At 41.8% G+C, this 18,395-nt stretch overlaps 1 protein-coding gene across 6 annotated transcripts in view; it reads left to right on the forward strand.

Moving 5' to 3' along the window:
• The window catches only part of CRACD (capping protein inhibiting regulator of actin dynamics), a 149,183-nt gene that overhangs the window by 93,712 nt on the left and 37,076 nt on the right, over positions 1–18,395 (forward strand). For all 6 annotated transcript variants that reach the window (XM_060278801.1, XM_060278802.1, XM_060278798.1 and 3 more), the window contains 2 exons: positions 8,338–8,473; positions 15,745–15,909. In XM_060278801.1, coding sequence (XP_060134784.1) covers positions 8,338–8,473; positions 15,745–15,909 — 301 coding nt within the window. The remainder of the gene's footprint in view (positions 1–8,337; positions 8,474–15,744; positions 15,910–18,395) is intronic.

The raw sequence follows: 18,395 nt of genomic DNA on the forward strand, positions 1-18,395 counted from the left end.
TTGGAAAAGACCCTGATGTTGGGAAAGATGGAGGGCACAAGGAGAAGGGGACGACAGAGGACAAGATGGTTGGACAGTGTTCTCGAAGCTACGAACATGAGTTTGACCAAACTACGGGAGGCAGTGCAAGACAGGAGTGCCTGGCGTGCTATGGTCCATGGGGTCACGAAGAGTCGGACACGACTAAACGACTAAACAACAACAACACACTGTCTTAAATAAATACATAAATGTTCAGAACATGCGTGAGGAAAGAAATTGTAAGTAATGATGGGTGAGTTTCTCCCCTCACACTTGCTCAATTTGAAATGAGCTCAGGTAGAAAAAATTATTCCCATCCCTGAAATGGGAAGGAAATCATTCTATTTTCAAACTCATTCTCAGCTCCTTTGCACCTCAGATGTGCAGCAGAATAGGCTTCTTCTATTGCCACCTTCCTCCATTAGAGATGGAAGGATCGGTACATTTTGGTTCTCTTGGGTTCAATTTTTTCCCCAATCTTAAATGCAATTCTCAACATTTCTGCAGGAATTTGTGATTTATTTTACAGTGGTGCCTCGCTTAACGAATGCCCTGCTTAATGAAATTTCCGCTTAACGAAAGGGTTTTTCGAGCGGAGGTTGCCTCGCTAGACAAATTCGTTTTATGAAAAATTCGTCTAGTGAATCGCGGTTTCCCATAGGAATGCATTGAAATTCAATTAATGCGTTCCTATGGGCAAAAAAAAATTCAAAAAAAATTCAATGCATTCCTATGGGATTCGCTAGATGAATTTTTCGTTATAAGAAAAGACCCGTGGAACGAATTAAATTCGTCTAGCGCGGCACCAGTGTATTTAAAAAGTCCTCATGAAAATTATCCAACATTTTAGCGTGACCTCCACCCCTCATAAACTCATTTTCGTATGTAGTTTGGGCTAATGTAGACATTCTTGCAAGCAATATAAGCCTAATATAATGCATTTTTGTATGATATTTTCACTGACATATTCATTTAAATGCACATTTTCCCCAGTATATGCATTGCAAAATCCGGGTAAGTGTGAATTTCAAAGGATGCCTGAGTTTCTGTTCTCATATTGTTTAGGAAAGTGTTGATTTGATTTGGGTTTCAAAGCAAACTGAATCGACTTTCTCCCCCCTATTCTCTGCCACAGCCCACTACACTTTCTTATTCATCCACAGGGTCAGCGGTGGTGGACAGAGCACCAGTTTAGCATTGTTTAAGTACCAGGAACCTGACATTTAATTTTCCAGGTCTCCTGACATTCCTAGTGTGGTGGCAAAAGTAATGGGAACTGTGTTTCTAAGGGTTCCTGGAACATTGGGTCTAACAGAGCCCTTCTGGTTCCTGATGCCACCAATATCAATATCAAATAAATTTAGATGGTATAAAGAAGTACTGTGGGTCGAGAAGGCTGAGAAAGTGGCTTAACTGAGTAGGCCCAAACTTTGGAGGATCTGGGGTCTGAATTGGAATTAATGTAGTGATTTCCATACTGGGGAATGTTTGTTTCATATCTCCTAGTTACAGAGGATTTAGGCATGTAAATTTAGGCATTCATTTTTTATTATTATTAAAAGCAAGGGTACTTGATGCTTAACTTTGAAGTGACTGGCTGCCAAATCTGCTTGCGGGAACTCTCAGCTTGATGCAGCCACCATGTTGACTGGGAGCCATACAAAGCCTATTGAATCTGTGAATTCAAAATTAATAATCTAACAGAAGTATTTAACAAATTGCTTTTCTCCTTATTTCTAAGTATAATACCGTGTTTCCCCCTTTTTAAGGCGTAGTCATAAAATAAGCCATAGCAGCATTTCTAAGCATTTGAGAAATATAAACCGTACCCCGAAAATAAGCCATAGTGATAGGCGCTGTGCGGAAGAGAGCACTGAGCTCCCCGAGTCAGCAGCAGCAACGCCGGCCGCAGCAGTGTTTGCTGAGTCCTTTCTTGCTTTTGGGACTTGGTTACTGTGCTGGCTTGGGATGGTGTGTGTGCAATTGCTGTTGCTGCTTCGTGTTTTTCAGCTGGATTCTCTGGGTTCTAAGCACTTTCCCCCGTTTGTTTGCGAAGCAGCACTCGGCTGCAGCCCCTGCCTCTCCCGGCGGCTGCATGAATGCGAGGCTGGTCGATCCCCAGGAGGCTGCAGTTGATCGCTATCTCCTTTTCCATTTCTTTTGTCTTTGAGCACCCGCCCCCGCCCCCTCTCCCCTTCGTGGAATGAAGAACGGAGTTTTAGCAGCATTTCCTCATTATAAAAAAAAGGTCAGGAACTTTTACTTAAACCTCAAAAATGGGATATTTCCTCTCTCTAAAAACAACTCTGACCTGAACACCAATATAACGGGGGTAGATCACCTCCAGTTTATAAATCCGCAAGTAGATCGCAGTCTCCTGGAAGTTGGGCTCTATACTTTGGCTGATTGCAAGCCTTTGCATCTTTAAAAAACAAAAACCATGCGCTTCTCAGTCTTAATTTTCCTTTAATTCATCCCCCTATACCCTCCTCCAACCATTGCCTCCTTCCATTCCTTACCCCCCTCCCTCTCTCCCCACTTCCCTCACTCCTGTGCGATCTCATTTAGTGATATACTTGCTTTTTCTGTTGTGTTGTCTATTTTATATTTAATATTATTACCCTTTATGATGTTATTTTTTTCCTTGCGATAATTATTTATTTTTTATCTTTAACTAACTTTCCTTTCCATATTTTTCCATATATAACTCAACACTTTCCCATTCCTTCTTAACTCTTTGGATAGAGTGCCCCCTCCATTATTGTTGTTAATTTTACAATTCCTGGATTTTTATGGAACCGAACAGCTCGGGTGCTTCAGAATGTGCCTTCTGTTGCTACAGGGCTATGGGGCTTCACTATTTGACCCCCCCCCCAGGTTGGGATTTTTAAAGTAGTTCTGTGGGTCCCAGGGTGCAGAATCACCCCCGATCCTTTCCTTTGTCTAAACAGACCTCTTCCCCCCTGACGTTGGAAGGCTGTGCTTCAAGGGTGATACCAGGGTTTTTTTAAGACCTGCGCCTCTTAAGGATTGTTACGGTCCATAACTTCCATTGCTTTCTACAGGGTTGGGGGTTTAAAGCACTGCCACCCCCACCCCACCCTGCAGGCGCTCGGAACTGGCAGCGCCAACAACGCACCCAGCAGCGCGCAGAAGAGAGCACTGAGCGTCCTGAGCCAGTGGGTCCCAGTTGTACAAGCACTTTTTTAAAAAAAAAAAGACACCCCCCGAAAATAAGCCACTGTGTGTTTTTTTGAGGGAAAAAAGTTATAAGACGGTGTCTTAAAAAAGGGGAAACACGGTATTAAGCCCTATATTGTACATGCTATTTATCTGGAGCTGCACATTTCCCCTTTCTTGCCTTTCTTCTCATCATATAGTTCTATTTGGCACTCAGGTGGTTTTAATGATTTGTCACAATTGTATTCTGCATTTCTGAATGCAGCATGTCTGAAACTTATCTCTCTTTATGCTCCCAGCCATCCTATGAGATAGGTTAGGGAGAATAACTTGACACTTGATCACCAAATGAGGCTCATGGCTGAGAGGGGGGGATTCACATTCAGATCTATGCAGTCCAAGTCTAACATTCTAATCGAATGGTATGGAGTCTGTGGCCCTCCCTGATCTTATTGGACTCTACTTACATCAGCTCCAGCCATTGTGATCAAGGATGATAGAAGTTGGAGTCCAACAACATCTGGAATACGTTCTCCATCCTGGCTCTAACCAGTTATATCTCAGAGGGTTTGGACATATCTGCAATAATCCAGATATGAGCTGACTCCAATCTTGCCTCTGAAAATACAAAAGAGATTATAAACACATTTTTTTCTGCAGGCAAGTATCTTATTTTCTCAAATCTAGCATTTCTGGAAGGCACTGATGCAAAATGTATGATATCATTAAAAAGTTACAGCCTTTTTTTTATTATAACATAAGATTTTTGCATAAGGAAGGATATTTCCAACTGTGAAATTGGGTTGCATAAACTATTCCTCATCCCACAGTATGTTTGTAAAGGTTGAAGCTGCAATAAATAATCTCCAGCTGCTCTCTTGATCACTGATGCTGGGAAGTGATTCACCAGTTAGGCCAAGGTAGTCAATGAAGGAACCAGCAGTGATAATGGCAAATGCATAACTCAAATACTACAAGCATAGAAAATGGTGAAATTACAGGTGTCGCTTAACATGATTGAGAATACATTTTGGTATATTTTTGTGGCCTCTCAACATATATATTTTTTTGCCTGTTTGCTTCATGCAATGAGACTAATATATGAGATACATATGATATTGCCAGCCTTCATTTCTTGTTTATTTCTTGGAGTGCATACTTCTTCCCTTTAGCATCTTGCATTGCATGGTTCTCGTGGTAGTTAAGCCTCTTGCAGATAGTGCATGTTTCAGCTCTGGTGTGCATTGCGGGCCCAAGGCGCAGTGGAGCCGTGGCTGGCGAGCCCCAGGTCAGATTTCAATAAACACAGGACAAGCACTGGGGATTTAAACAAGCCAAAGCCATATCGATTTCAGAAATTTTGGTGCAAACATTGCACCTGAATCAACCAACCCAACTGCTGGTTGATTTTCTTGCCATGGTTAACCAAGGCGTACAGATCACCCTATGGAACACACCAAATCAGGGTGACCCTGCCCGAGATCACCTGGGTGGAGCTATGGCCTGTCAGGCCCCTTCTGGGCATCTGGACAGAAGCACCTCCACCCTGGATGCTTTCAATGGGACACCCTGATTCCCTGGACTGGCAGGATTCCAACTGTGCCACCTAACCGGACAAAGCTTACTTTTATGTCCAGAGAGCAGACAAGGGGGAAGCCAGGGGGCAAGGGCTGCACTCAGATCCATTCACCAAGCCACACCCCCAAGCTCACCCTCGATTGGCTAGAATTGTGGGCGAGCTCTCAGAAATCATTGGGGTTCATGGGAGGAGGAAATGACGTCCTCCACTGGTTGCTCTGATCTTGGGTGGACGTTTGTTGTCACGACTCAGGCTGAACTGCAGCTGCCGCCACCCCACAGGCAGAGGCAAGCAGCCATTCCACCACAGTAATTCACAGTCAAATTTCTGATAAAAACACCAATGTGAGCTCAGCCTTGGATGCAGTGATCGTAAGTATCTGAAGAGTCACTCACATGTATCATGGCAACTGTTGTCATAGTATTATCATGTCGTTTTTAGTAAAAGGATTGTTAACACAGTAGGACCTTGCTCTAAGCAATTCTTTATTCATTGTCAGGATTTTTTTTAATGCACCCCAAAAGTGATATTATTTTGAAATTATTTTTTCTGGAGCTGGTGAAAACAAGAAGGCATATGGGTGCGAGCACACTGCAGAATGTTACTCGCATTCTTTTCCATTTTCTTGTTATTCCTTGGTATTTGCGAATGCCTCAATAAGGGAGTGGGAGGCAGGTTTCTACACTCCTAAAAATATGTGGCAGCTTGAGGTTTCCAAAAGATGATAATGGTCTTAGTACTGTGCAGGACGCAATATAGATAAATCGCTATACTTGGAAATGTATTCTTTTCACTGCAGGTGAACCATAAACATACTCGCATGTAGAAATATCCATCAGGATATGTAGCGGATATAGCCATAAAGTATCATAAGAGGAAAGGACATAATCATAGAATCGTGGAATGATTAAAGATGGAATGTATCTAGAATGGACTGGAGAATTAAGTGTGTAGAAGAGCAAATGATTAATTTTTTAATTGTCATCTTCTCTCAACTAGACACAAACCACAGATCTCTAATTAAACCGATAAAGTGAATTTTCCTATGTTATAACTGTACTTCTGGCCTCTATTAGTGCTCCTTAAAGGTAAAGGTAAAGGTACCCCTGACCATTAAGTCCAGTTGCTGACGACTCTGGGGTTGCGGCACTCATCTCGCTCTATAGGCCAAGGGAGCCGACAGCTTCCGGGTCATGTGGCCAGCATGAATAAGCTGCTTCTGGCAAACCAGAGCAGCGCACAGAAACACCGTTTACCTTCCCGCCAGAGCGGTACCTATTTATCTACTTGCACTTTGATGTGTTTTTGAACTGCTAGGTGGGCAGGAGCTGGGACTGAACAACGGGAGCTCACCCCACTGCGGGGATTCGAACCGCCAACCTTCTGATCGGCAAGCCCTAGGCTCTGTAGTTTAGACCACTGTGCCACCTGCGTCCCTGATAGTGCTCCTTACTTTTATGTAATACTTGCACACTAGATCAGTGTACTAGTGTTGCAGGCAGTGGGTCAGATGTTGATGCTTTTCTTTACAAATAGATCAGGAAGCGCTACTATGAAGTCTATAATTGGAACTTGTGATCCAGATAAGTCACTTGTAGAACTGCACACACAACCAGAATTTTCTTTGACATCTCCACCGCTGCAAGAAAGGCAGCCAAAAAGGCAAGCCGCTTTTAAGCCAAATAGCGGATTGACTGTTTAGCTGTTTGAAGAACTGTGGAGAAAACTTCAAAGAAAGTTCTAGCACTGTCAGGCAATTCGCCGCACACAGCTTTTTTGGAGGGTGGGGGTGGGAGGGAGGATGAAAGTTTATGCCTTAAAAAACTAGTTACAGTAGTCTTTAAGGTGCCACAATATTCTTTGTTGATCTTGCTGCAACAGACTGTCATGGCTACCCCCTCTGGAATCTGATACGATATTAATAAATTATGTCCAAATTATTGTCCCATCTGTTTTCAAATTGAGATTCTTTAGATGTAGATAAGGTTTCTAAAACGAAGTCCTCTACATGCATGAATAGTGCAATATCATGTACTAAAATACATTGTGTTGTCTTTATTGACACATAGCATTTTACTCCCTTGTGTCTTGAATTCTCTGCAATTCTGAGTTATTCTCAACACTGAGTATGATCCTAGTGAAGTTAAGCACTTTTAAGGCTTGTTGATTCTAGTGGCAGAACCAGGCAAGTGCTTAAACCTCTCCTGCTGAAATAAATAAGACATCAACATGTTTTACATTGGCTTGATTATGCTCAATGACTGGGAGACTTCAGCAGTAAACAATTATTTAGTGTCTCAAGCAGAAACTGTCAAGCCTTATGAAGGTGTCCAGTGCTTCTTGTAGCTCTCAAAAATTGTGATAACATGATGTATTGAACTATTTCAAAGCTTACTAGCCAAGTCCAGCTCAAGAGAGTTCTTAACTCTGCGGACAACTTGTACAACTAGCTGCATTTTATATTATATATAATGCTTTGCTTCTTCTTTGATTTATATTTAGAGAAAAAATGATTCAGTCAATTTGCATTTGTTCCAAAGGCTCTTATTCATGGTTTACTAAGTTTTCAAAGACAAAAGCTTTTTCATATCGTAATGATATAACAGCAAGAATAAATTTTCATCTCTCCTATAACTGGGAATTGGAAAGCCTTTGAAATCTACATTCCCGTTGACTTTTGCTCTGTTTTGCTTCATAATTTCATTTCAAGGAAATCAAGCATTCGAAATGCAAATGGTAAATTGCCCTAGATTATATATATTTTACCACTCATGCGGATTAATGTGAGACTAGTGGTGCAGGACAACATATGGCTGATTCACACATCCTATATACAGTCTCTTTGGGAGTAAGCGGAGCTGATGGGCATGGCTCTGCTTGCTTTGAGCAACCATGTGTCTGCTCAGCTGCCATGATTTCAGCAATGTCAGTAGATTGAACAATTCCACTGCCAGCACAGACCTTGTGAGTGTAGAGGCATTGGGCCATATTAACAGTCCATAAACTGATATTAGAATGAGTATACAATGGCATGTGGAATGAATTTTGAGCGATCAAAATCGAAATTAAAACTTTTTAATTCAAGAAACTGCCTCACGGATAGACTTTTTATTTTGGACAAAACAAATTCCGGATCGACCTGAGCTTATTTATTAGTCTCTGTATTTAAAACTGAAGTCCTAACTAACTGATGTTCATCAATTTCAGTGGGTTCTGAGTATAATCTAGTCAGCTACCATCACATGTGCCTAAAAACTAGTATGCAGTAATTCCTTGTAAGACCGTGTATATTTTTTGTGCCACGATTTGTATACAGCGGACATATATCGTGCTCATTGGCCTTTTCCATATTCACCAAATGGTACTTGTGGAAAATGTAAGCTGTAGAAGAAAAGTTGTGAATAGAGTGCAAATTAAATATTTTACCTCCCACCTTGAACCTTCAAAACCAGTTAGGACACAGTTTTAAATACATACATATATTAATTTGGGGGAGCAGTGCAATGAGAAATGGCAGGAATGCTTTTACAAAATAAAATCTATGTGTTATGCTTCAGGTCTTCCAATCATAGTATGGGAACACGGGCCTTTTCCCATGAGAGTATTTTTATACCTGATGGGCGAACAGAGAGTGAAGAGTCTCTTCAAGCAATGTCACAAGAAAACATCCTAGGCAAAGTCAAAACCCTTCAGGTAAGAATTAGCAAGCGACGTGACTACAGGTGTTACAGTTCAAACTCTTTTAATTTTTCTTGTTTCATCAGCTTTCCTTCCTTCTGCTGATCCTATTGCTATGCAAAATGTCACGCTGTTAGGGAAGTGGGTTCATTCTAAGTGTGTGTGTATTTGCAATTTACAGTTTCTGGCAGCGTTCTCCATAACCCTACTGCAGCATGAAGGCCACAGATAAAATTAGGTGAAGCACTGACCACGTGTTCAAATACCGTTGTTTGTGCTACATGAGGTCTGCACAACTTGGAACCCACTAAACTGAACACAATCGGAACTTAAATCTTGATTAAATCAGGATTGAATAATTAACAGTTATCTGATGTAATGACAAGATATAAACCAACGCCCAAGACAGCCTTAAAATGCACTCCCATCTCCAGAGGACAAAGGATGAGTTCCATCCAGTCACAAGCTGTCAATTAACTAAGAAAAAAATTGATTAAAATCAGCACAAGCAAATGGAAGAGCTTTCCCTGGGCTGTAGATTTGTGTTTGTATCTGAATGTGAAAATCTCCCTGAAAGTAGAAAATTCCTCCCTAATATGCTCTGCAGGGTTTGCAGTGAGAAGGAGATACGCAGGCAAAAAGTCTGTTCTGCTGGTGGATAGGGCCACAGGAAGGAAAGCAGGTTGGAAGGGGGCCACGGTTGGAACAAGGTTGGGAAACACTGATTTAGAACATTTAGGTTTAGTGCTTGGTTTCTGGCTCTCAGGAGATATTGAAAGGGAACTGACAGAAATTTATTAATGAGAACATTTAATAGGACCTCATAGAAGAAAGTTCCCCCAAGAGCTTGGCTAAATGCCAATATTAAGACAACTGTAGGTCCCACCTAATATATGTCAGTCAGAACAAAATACACGATAAAATCAAATAAAAATGCCATGCCTAGAGGCATTTTGTTATTTCACTTCAAACACTTGCAGATTACGAAAGGTCCCCCCGCACCAGTGCATTGTAGATGAACATATACAGCTTCATTTGACACATAACATTTCTATCAGCAACTCCATTCATAAGCCTTTATCAATATTTGCAGCAGCTTGTGAATGGGGAAACATCACAATACCCATGCTATAAGAAGGCATATTTATTTAGAGGTGTAGGCCAGCCTGTCGGAACAGACACAGGATGAGTAAAATAGTGTTGCAGTTATAAAAGATGACAAATGGATCTTCCAAAGGCTCATAGTCTGAAAGGTATGAAGGAACAGTGGGAAGGAAACTGCACAAGTAGAAATGTTGCAGGCTTGATGTTCCAAATGTTAGAAGGATGAAGGAAGAGTAAGAGACAAGGGGTTAAATGAGCCTCTTGCCAAAAGCCGGAATTTAAGGAATCGGTGGAAGAGAACAAAGGCATGGTTAATGGATACATATGAGCCACAGAGTGTAATAATGAGGCAGCAAGATAATAGTTATTCATAAGCACAAGTAATTTGATGTCTATTTGAACATCAGTGCCTTGATGCCCTGGCTGCATTATGTGAAATACGACAGAAGAATGATGTGAAATCTCTAGCACAGTCTGTGCCCTTGGATGCCTAAAGGTTTCCTTAGGTAGGGAAACTGGGCTGCATTCTCTCTGGTGCCGTCAGCAACAGCCAGTTCCCTTGGAGATCTTCCTATCCTTTGGGAAAGTTAGAGCTGTCCGCACGTTATGCTGCACACATGTACAGACATTTGTGTGGTGAATTTGAAAGCCAGCACATGGATTCAACTCAGTAATTTGGAGTACAGATTGGGTGCACGCATGTTGAAGCAGTCAGGATCACTGTGTTGTGGATATTGCAGCCAGCAGATGACACAGAATCATAGAATTGTAGACCCAACCCCTGCAATGCAGGAATCATCTGAAGGCAGCCTTGTTTAGGGGGGCTTTTAAAGTTTAATAGTTTACTTTTCTGTTGGGGAGATGGGCAGGGTATAAATAATAAATTATTATTATTATTATTATTATTATTATTATTATTATTATTATTATCTCAACTAAAGCATCCATGACAGGTGGCCATCCAACCTCTGCTTAAAATTCTCCAAGGAAGGAGTCCAGCACCTTCCGAAGGAGCCTGTTCCACTGTCAAACAGCTCATACTGTCAGAAAGTTCTTCCTGATGTTTAGCTGGAATCTCTGTTCTTGTAACTTGGATCCATTGGTTTGAGTCCTACCTTCTGGTGTAGGGAAAAGAACAGTTTTCTCCATCTTCCATGTGACAGCCCTTAAGATATTTGAAGATGGTGCTTAACCCCTCCCTCCAACTTTCACAGAAAATAGTAGGTGGGGCTGAATGGTGATTAAATACAGAATCTAGAGTCAATGAGTAAGATAAAATCTAAAATGCTAGTCAAATAAATCTCACGGTAGTGTTGATTTTTTGCTTTTAAAACATTCTACTGCTTTGTCTAAAAAGGTGTTTTTTTAAAATGGAGTCTTCTGATCTTTCTGAGCTTAATTTCAATGGTTTATTCGTTTCTTCTGAGATACAATATGAAACCTTGACCAAAGCCACATAGCAAATGAGTCATAGTTCTGTTTCATATACAGTAGATATCTATCTTCTTTAGTATCTTTTATCTCTCCCCTGTTGGAAAGAATACCTCTATTTTGAAAACCTCTGTCTGGATTTGACAATCTCATATTTATATAAAAAAAATCAGCATGTATCCTTTTCTTTGAGCGTGCGTCTCCTGTAGATTTTCACACATTAGATGACAGGCAGAGAGACAAAACCTTGTGGCAAATTTCCCTGTAATTTACAAAATAAAAATAATTAACAGTCTCCTCTCTCCTAGCTGAGTATGATTCATCCAGCTATTTCAAGAAAGAAAGGCTAAATTTTCCATTTGCCCATTCCAAATACCTTTTAAAGAGTTTACTTTTCACATGAAATGTATGTCCATTTATTCAGCCCTTTGGTGCCAATCAGAGAAGTGCTACCTTTCTTCAAAGAGGGGTGGGGGGGGGTGTACATTTCGGTGCACAATGGCAGTGAGGCCTGTAAGTTGCAAGTGTTGCTTACAGATCTGTCTGTAGGTAGAATCCACTGGTTGGCACCTGTCTTCCATAGTGCTTTTTCGAGGGGACAGGGGACGCATACCCCTAAACATTTTGTGAATCTTTGTACTTTTGTCTATTTACTGTATTCATTTTTTCCGATTTGAACTATAAAATTGGTGATTTTCTTGAGTCAAAATGAGAGTACCCCTAAAAATTCCCTCCCAATGTCTCAATAAATGAAACTGATCTGTAAAAATGTTATGAGAGACATTGCACATATTTCTGTAAACCAAGAAAATCCTTAATAAATATTCTTTTTAAAAAAAGAAAAGAAAAAAAGTACTGGTCTTAAGTCATTTTATAGCACAATGACAGCTCCACACATCAATGGGGGGCGACTTTTGCGTGGACGCGCGCAGCCCCCTGGTCCCATAAGGTGACTCCCTGGTAGTTCGGGGCTGGCATCGCCTTCCCAGGTAGTATGCCAGGGGTCCCCGCCTACCCAAGCCCAGCGTCCAATCCTGCCTGGGGAGGTGTTTCCAGGGGATAGCCAGGTTAAGGGGAGGGACTGTCCAGCTCACACAAGAGAATTTGAATCTTACCTCCACGCACCAGTTGGTTCCAGAGCTTCTCCCACCCTCCACACCCTCATTCAAGTTTCTTTTGCAGGTTAACCTTTTATCCACAGGTACACAGGCGCTGCTACGTCAAGGCCGCTGCTGAAGGGTCGGAAAGGAATTTTCCTGCATTGGCAGGTTTCGCCTTTCCCGTAGCAATACGTCACAACTTTGACGGTGTCAGGCCTTGGGCGGAATTCTTTGGCAATTTTCCTAGAGGGAGGGGCGTGAGGCGGAGACCTCACCCCATTTGCGGCAACAAGAGCAAGGTATTGGGGGAAGCCTTGACCATGCCAATAGGCGTCATCACTTCGCCCTTCCAGCGGCAAACAGGGCGGGCTCTCTCTGCTTGAACATATGTTCTCCAGAGGCAGCCGCAACCCCCATACATGTTGATAACCCTGAAGCCTCCCAGAACCCCGGCTGGGGACTGGGAAGGATAACGCCCAATGCCTGAGCCAAGGTCTCCCTACACCTGAATCTTAATAAAGTTGTGGTCAATTTGAATCCCATAGCACATTGTTATGCGTCTTTATTCCACTCAGCAGGTCGCCGGGGGGGGGTTGGGGGACTCCGCCTGTCCACGCAATTGCTGCTAGACCAAATATATGGCAGAAAAAGGAGTGAAGCTGCTGAGGGGAAAATATATTCTCAAGCACTGGAAGCGCTCCATCATTAAGTTACAGTGCCTGCTGTGGCTGTAGAGACTGATATGGGAGAGACAGGTTCTGTTGCAGTCGTGGCAGATCCAGGCGTTTGCTTGTGCTGATGCAGGTGTACCGTGGCGTTTCGTCTTCCTTCGCTCCTCCCAGCAGTCATTCCTACTCTGGAATCCACTAATCCACACATTATTTATAGCAGAAGTAAAGAAATAATACTTGCAGGCCACTCACACGCTATCTTCATTTCTGTGTAATGTATTATTCCGTTCTAAAGACTTTGCTAGGTCTAATAATGATAATTTTATTATTTATACCTCGCCCCATCTAGCTGGGTTTCCCAGTTCTTAATCTCCTTGACATCTGAAGGGAGGGCATTCTACAGGGTGGGTGCCACTACTGGGAAGGCCCTCTGCCTGATTCCCTGTAACTTGGAGGAGGACCTCAGTGTCTGGGCTGAGTGATGGGGGTGGAGATGCTCTTTCAGGTATACTGGGATGAGGCTGTTTAGGGCTTTTAAAGCAGCAAGGGAAGAATTAAATGGAACACTCCTGAACAGTATAGCCAATAAGGAGAAAAGCAAAGGAGAGCTGGTGTTGGGGTGGTGGCAGGATATAACTAAAGGTTGATAGCAAGGAGTATAACTTTAGGATATAACTAAAGATTGATAAGCAAGGGCCCTACTTGTATGATACCTGAAGAATAGTGAGCACCATGTATTGGTTGAATCTGATTGTTTTTAATTTTCAATGCAATTCTATGTTTCCTTAGGAAAAAGTTTCATAATGATCAATGGAGTTTACCCTTAGCAAGTGCAACCACAGAAAAAATTTCCAGGGTAGGAGCGAAGTGAAGTGGGAGAACAGGCTATTTTCTCCCCACCTACAAAAAAAAAGAGAGAGAGAATTGCCTGCACATTTTCAGGTTCTACAAAAGATAGTAGCTTTCTTTTTATAAAAAATAAATCTGGGAATCTGGCCATTATGATTCAGGGGGACGGGGGGGGGGGACACACACACACTGGCCCTTTACTCTCCATGATAGGTCAGTGTGTCTGGCTGTTAATCAGAAGGTTGGTGTTTCGAGCCCATCCAGGACCAGCTGTGGACAAGATTTCTGCATTGCAGGGGGTTGGACTAGATGACCCTCGGGGTCCCTCCCACCTCTACAGTTCTATGATTCTATGACCAGAAGTATACAAACTTAACAGGGAGTAAGAAGGTAATAGGGCTGACTTCGATTTATTAAAAGCAGCTGAATGCAAATAATATATTAATTTAATAAATTATTTTTTTTTAGTAGTTGTTTCCCAAGCCATAATGATTTTTATTAATGATGGAGCACTTCCAGCACTTGACAGTATATTTTCCCCCTCAGGAGCTTCACCCCTTTGTCTGCCACATATTTGGCCTAGCGGCAATTGTGCTATAAAATGACTGCCGCTGTTATAAGAAGCGGGAAGGTTTTCTCATCGTTTTCTATTTCTTAAATGATAGTGCTCTTAAGATATCACCTCTCCTCACCCCCACCCACTCCCTAAAGGAAAACAGATTACATTTTTTAAAAAAAAATACCAACCCAATAATAAAAAAGTAATTATGGAGGAACAAGGAAACTTATCTGCTACACTTCATCCATATTTTGCTGCTTTAGGATGAGTGAGAGATACAAATATAAAATGGTTCCTGGGGTAGAAAATCCGAATGCATCTTCTCTTTCTTTAGCTTATTATTCTGCTTGAAAGTTCACCTGCACAAGTTCCACTGAAATGACTGGGACCTGCGAAAGAGCACTAGCTGAATTCGACTCCAAAGGTCAGATCTGTCTTTCTGTGATCTGTGCAAAATCTCCTGAGAAATTTTACAAATCTTTCTGAAACGCGTCCAGAATTTCTCAGATTTTCCCCTGAAGCAGGGACCACCAAATTTGCTTGGACGTTTGTTTTTAGCAAACTCCAGAACCCCCCTAAGTAAGTCCCGAAGCATTCATTTGACATGTTTGCAGGCTTCCCGTAAGTATCTTGTTGGACATGGTGAAAGCAGAATACTGAAGTATATTCCGGCGTATAAGACGACTGGGTGTATAAGACGACTCCCAACTTTTCCAGTTAAAATATAGAGTTTGGGATATACTCGATGTATAAGAGATACGACCCAGCGTATAAGACGACCCCCGACTTTTGCGAATATTTTCCTGGGTTAAAAAGTAGTCTTATACGCAGGAATATACTGTAGATGGACCTTTGGTGTGAACCAGCAGATATCTTCTTAAGATTCTAAATTCCTCAGATTCCCTCAAATCCACTTTGAATTTCACTTTTAGGTGAGTTTTTGGTGGCAACATTAGTGTGTCTCCCATTCTGCTGCCCATAAGCTGCCACCTAAGGTTGTTGACTTACAATACTTCCTGTTTAGGGCTGCCTATTTATCACTTTTTTTTGTTCTGGAATGGAATCTTAGAAGCTTAGATACAGTCGGAACCAATTTTTACCAATAAATTATTTGTGGCGTTGGGTCTTGTTTCTCCCCCACCCCCATTGTTGGGAGCTTGATTATTGACGGTTTTGGGGCCATTGAGTAGGGTTTCTTCAGTACTGCACCCTCGTGAAGATTGTCTAGTTTTAAATCTGAAACCTGGAGGCATTTGGATTTTGTGGAAGCCTAGACTCAGAAGAACAGGAGAAATAGGATGCTCTATGGTTAAAAACAAGCAACTGGTTCCAGCCCATTGGGAATTGGTCAACATAAAAGATGGGAGTATTCACACAAATCAAGATGTGCTAAGTGTAGCCTGTGATCTGTTGTTCTAATACAGTTACTAAAATTAACTGCCTTCTCTTTCATCTGATAATGCTGAATATTTTGGGCCTCATCACTGTTGGAGAGGAATAAACTGTGTAGGAGAGGGTATGAACAGCAATGTGTCTCCTTTCTAATATGCAGGGTGTTGTTGTTTTTTCCAGCAACAGTTGGCCAAAAATATTAAATTTGGCCAACCTTCACAAGTGACTGTTTCAGTGAAGACAGTTGGGGAAGCAAAGGCTAGTTTGGAAGCAGATGTGTTACTCAGTAGCCCCATGGAGACTGATTCACAGCAAGACATGGTCCTTCCAGAGAGCAATAATAAAGTAAGTCCTGGATACCTTACTTTGGGGAAATGTCAGAAGCAGTTGCCTGCTGCTGGCGGTGGTGAGTTTGTACTTTCTCACACTGGGTGCACGTTGGGGGTGGAGTTTGGAGGAACTAATTTCAAAAAGCTGCAGAATCATCAAACATGATGCAATGTGGCTGTTGAATGCAGCACACATGACCTCATTCACTTCAGATACAACCACTATGTTCACAAGTTCAGTGCTCATGCAAGTCATGAAGCTTGATCTGAGAACCTTAAATATTGGTCCAGTCTAGCGTCACTTTCCTGATGTAAAAACAAAACAAAACACAACAGACAATGGAAGACAGTTTCTATATAGAGAAATGTACATATATTTTCACATTTCATTACCCATGATTTGTTTTGTGAATCAGCAATGACTGTGCGTTATCCCAGGCATCCCCAAACTGCGGCCCTCCAGATGTTTTGGCCTACAACTCCCATGATCCCTAGCTAGCAGGACCAGTGGTCAGGGAAGATGGGAATTGTAGTCCAAAACATCTGGAGGGCCGAAGTTTGGGGATGCCTGCGTTATCCCATACTGTGTGCATGTCAAGCTCAAGACTTGCCCATGACCTTCCAGCTCTATTATACATTTCGGCTAAGTGCTGATGATAATGTTGCCATTGCTTGCACTATAGCCCACGTTGAGCTGGCTGCTCTCACCTATTAACAGCATTTTGAGTGAGGTGAGCAAGCTGAAATCTTGTGCTTAGGTCCTTGCAAATTGCACTCCTCGATATCTCAGCACTAGGAGTCATGTGTGATTCTCTCTCACCCAGCACATACCCAGTCATTTTGGAGTCTGACAGCGCCAGCCCCTGGGAACAGGGCACCTTTCGCTGGCAGTTAGTGTAGGATCCGTCAGGATCAATTTGAGGGCTCAAATGTCCTTCTGTGCTCATCTCCTTACCAAGTACCGGGGGAAAAATGATGGATGCCACTCCTGGGTGCCAGAGAAAGCAGAACAGATCTAACCAATATTCCTCAGACCACAATGCGAGCTCATCCTAGGGGTGGGAAATCTGTCAATTTCAGTTTCTCTCATGTTTCCAGTCTTTAGTGCTCTTCATTGCCACATCACTTTGCATATTTTTTTTAAAAAAACCCTTGTTTAGTCGTTTAGTCGTGTCCGACTCTTCGTGACCCCATGGACCATAGCACGCCAGGCACTCCTGTCCTGCACTGCCTCCCGCAGTTTGGTCAAACTCATGTTCGTAGCTTCGAGAACACTGTCCAACCATCTCGTCCTCTGTCTTCCCCTTCTCCTAGTGCCCTCAATCTTTCCCAACATCAGGGTCTTTTCCAAGGAAGAAAAAAACCCTAATCCTCCTAAAAATTAACCAGCATTTTAGTCCAAATTGTTCCCAATATACACATTTTATGCAGTTTTGCCTAATAGATACATGTTTGCAAAGCAATTTCTCGTAATAAAATGTGTTTTTGTATATTATTCACATGTAATAATTATAATAATATAAAATTCATTTCTGTGCACACTTTACTGTAGTATATGCATTTTTGTTTGCAAAATTCAGAAAAGTTCAAATTTTGAAGGACTGCTGTCTTTCAGTTAGTGAATTGCTTCAAAAAGTGCAAATGATATAGATTTGCCTTTAAATGCATCTCTGGCTGAGCCACATAATTTCTGGGAACTAGTTTGTATATAGTATAAATGCAGGGACAACTAATCCTAAAGAGGTTGTTTTTAAAGAGCTGTTTACTGGGAATTGAGGTAAACAGGCAGAGGCAAACACATTTTCTTGCAGGAAAGAAAATGCAATTGTAAAAAAAAAGGGGGAATTCATGAAAAAGACAAAGAAAATACAGTCCCCACCAATTTCAGCATCCAGGGAGTTAAAAGCCTGCAATGTGGAGACTTATTTATAAAACCACAAGTGCCAACAACCTTGAACTTAAGAGATAAATTGTTTGCTTTGCAGACTTTCAGGGACACACATGAATTATAAGTGATAGGCAGCCAGGAAAGAATATGTAGAACATATTCCGAAGGCTTGTCTTGACACTGGGTGTTGCATATTGCGCAAGTCTCTCTTAAGGGGACTTGAAAGTGTGCATCATCTTTAGCTCAGTTGAACAGACTTTGAAATTGTCAAGTACACACATATATATTTTTTTCTAGGTGGATCTTTGTTGTGCCACTGTGTGTAAGAAACTCTGAAAATAAGTACATTCACTGAGGCTTTATTGCTTTGAATGTCAATGTAGACTAGAGTTGAATGCTCCAAGGCAGCTCCATATTTTATATGGCAAGCACAGCTATTTTTATTTATTTCATTTCATTTCTATCACATCCTTCCTCCCAAAGGAGTCGAGAATAGCAGTCTTAACACTCCTGTACATGTGTGTGAACTGTTTCACTATCAAATAAGCATACACAGGTTTTTAAAGGCATGAGTATGAAATCTTACATGTGTTTGCCACTGAACACACTGGCAT

The sequence above is a fragment of the Zootoca vivipara genome, chromosome 9 (assembly GCF_963506605.1).
Source record: "Zootoca vivipara chromosome 9, rZooViv1.1, whole genome shotgun sequence".
NCBI classification, from domain to species: domain Eukaryota; kingdom Metazoa; phylum Chordata; class Lepidosauria; order Squamata; family Lacertidae; genus Zootoca; species Zootoca vivipara.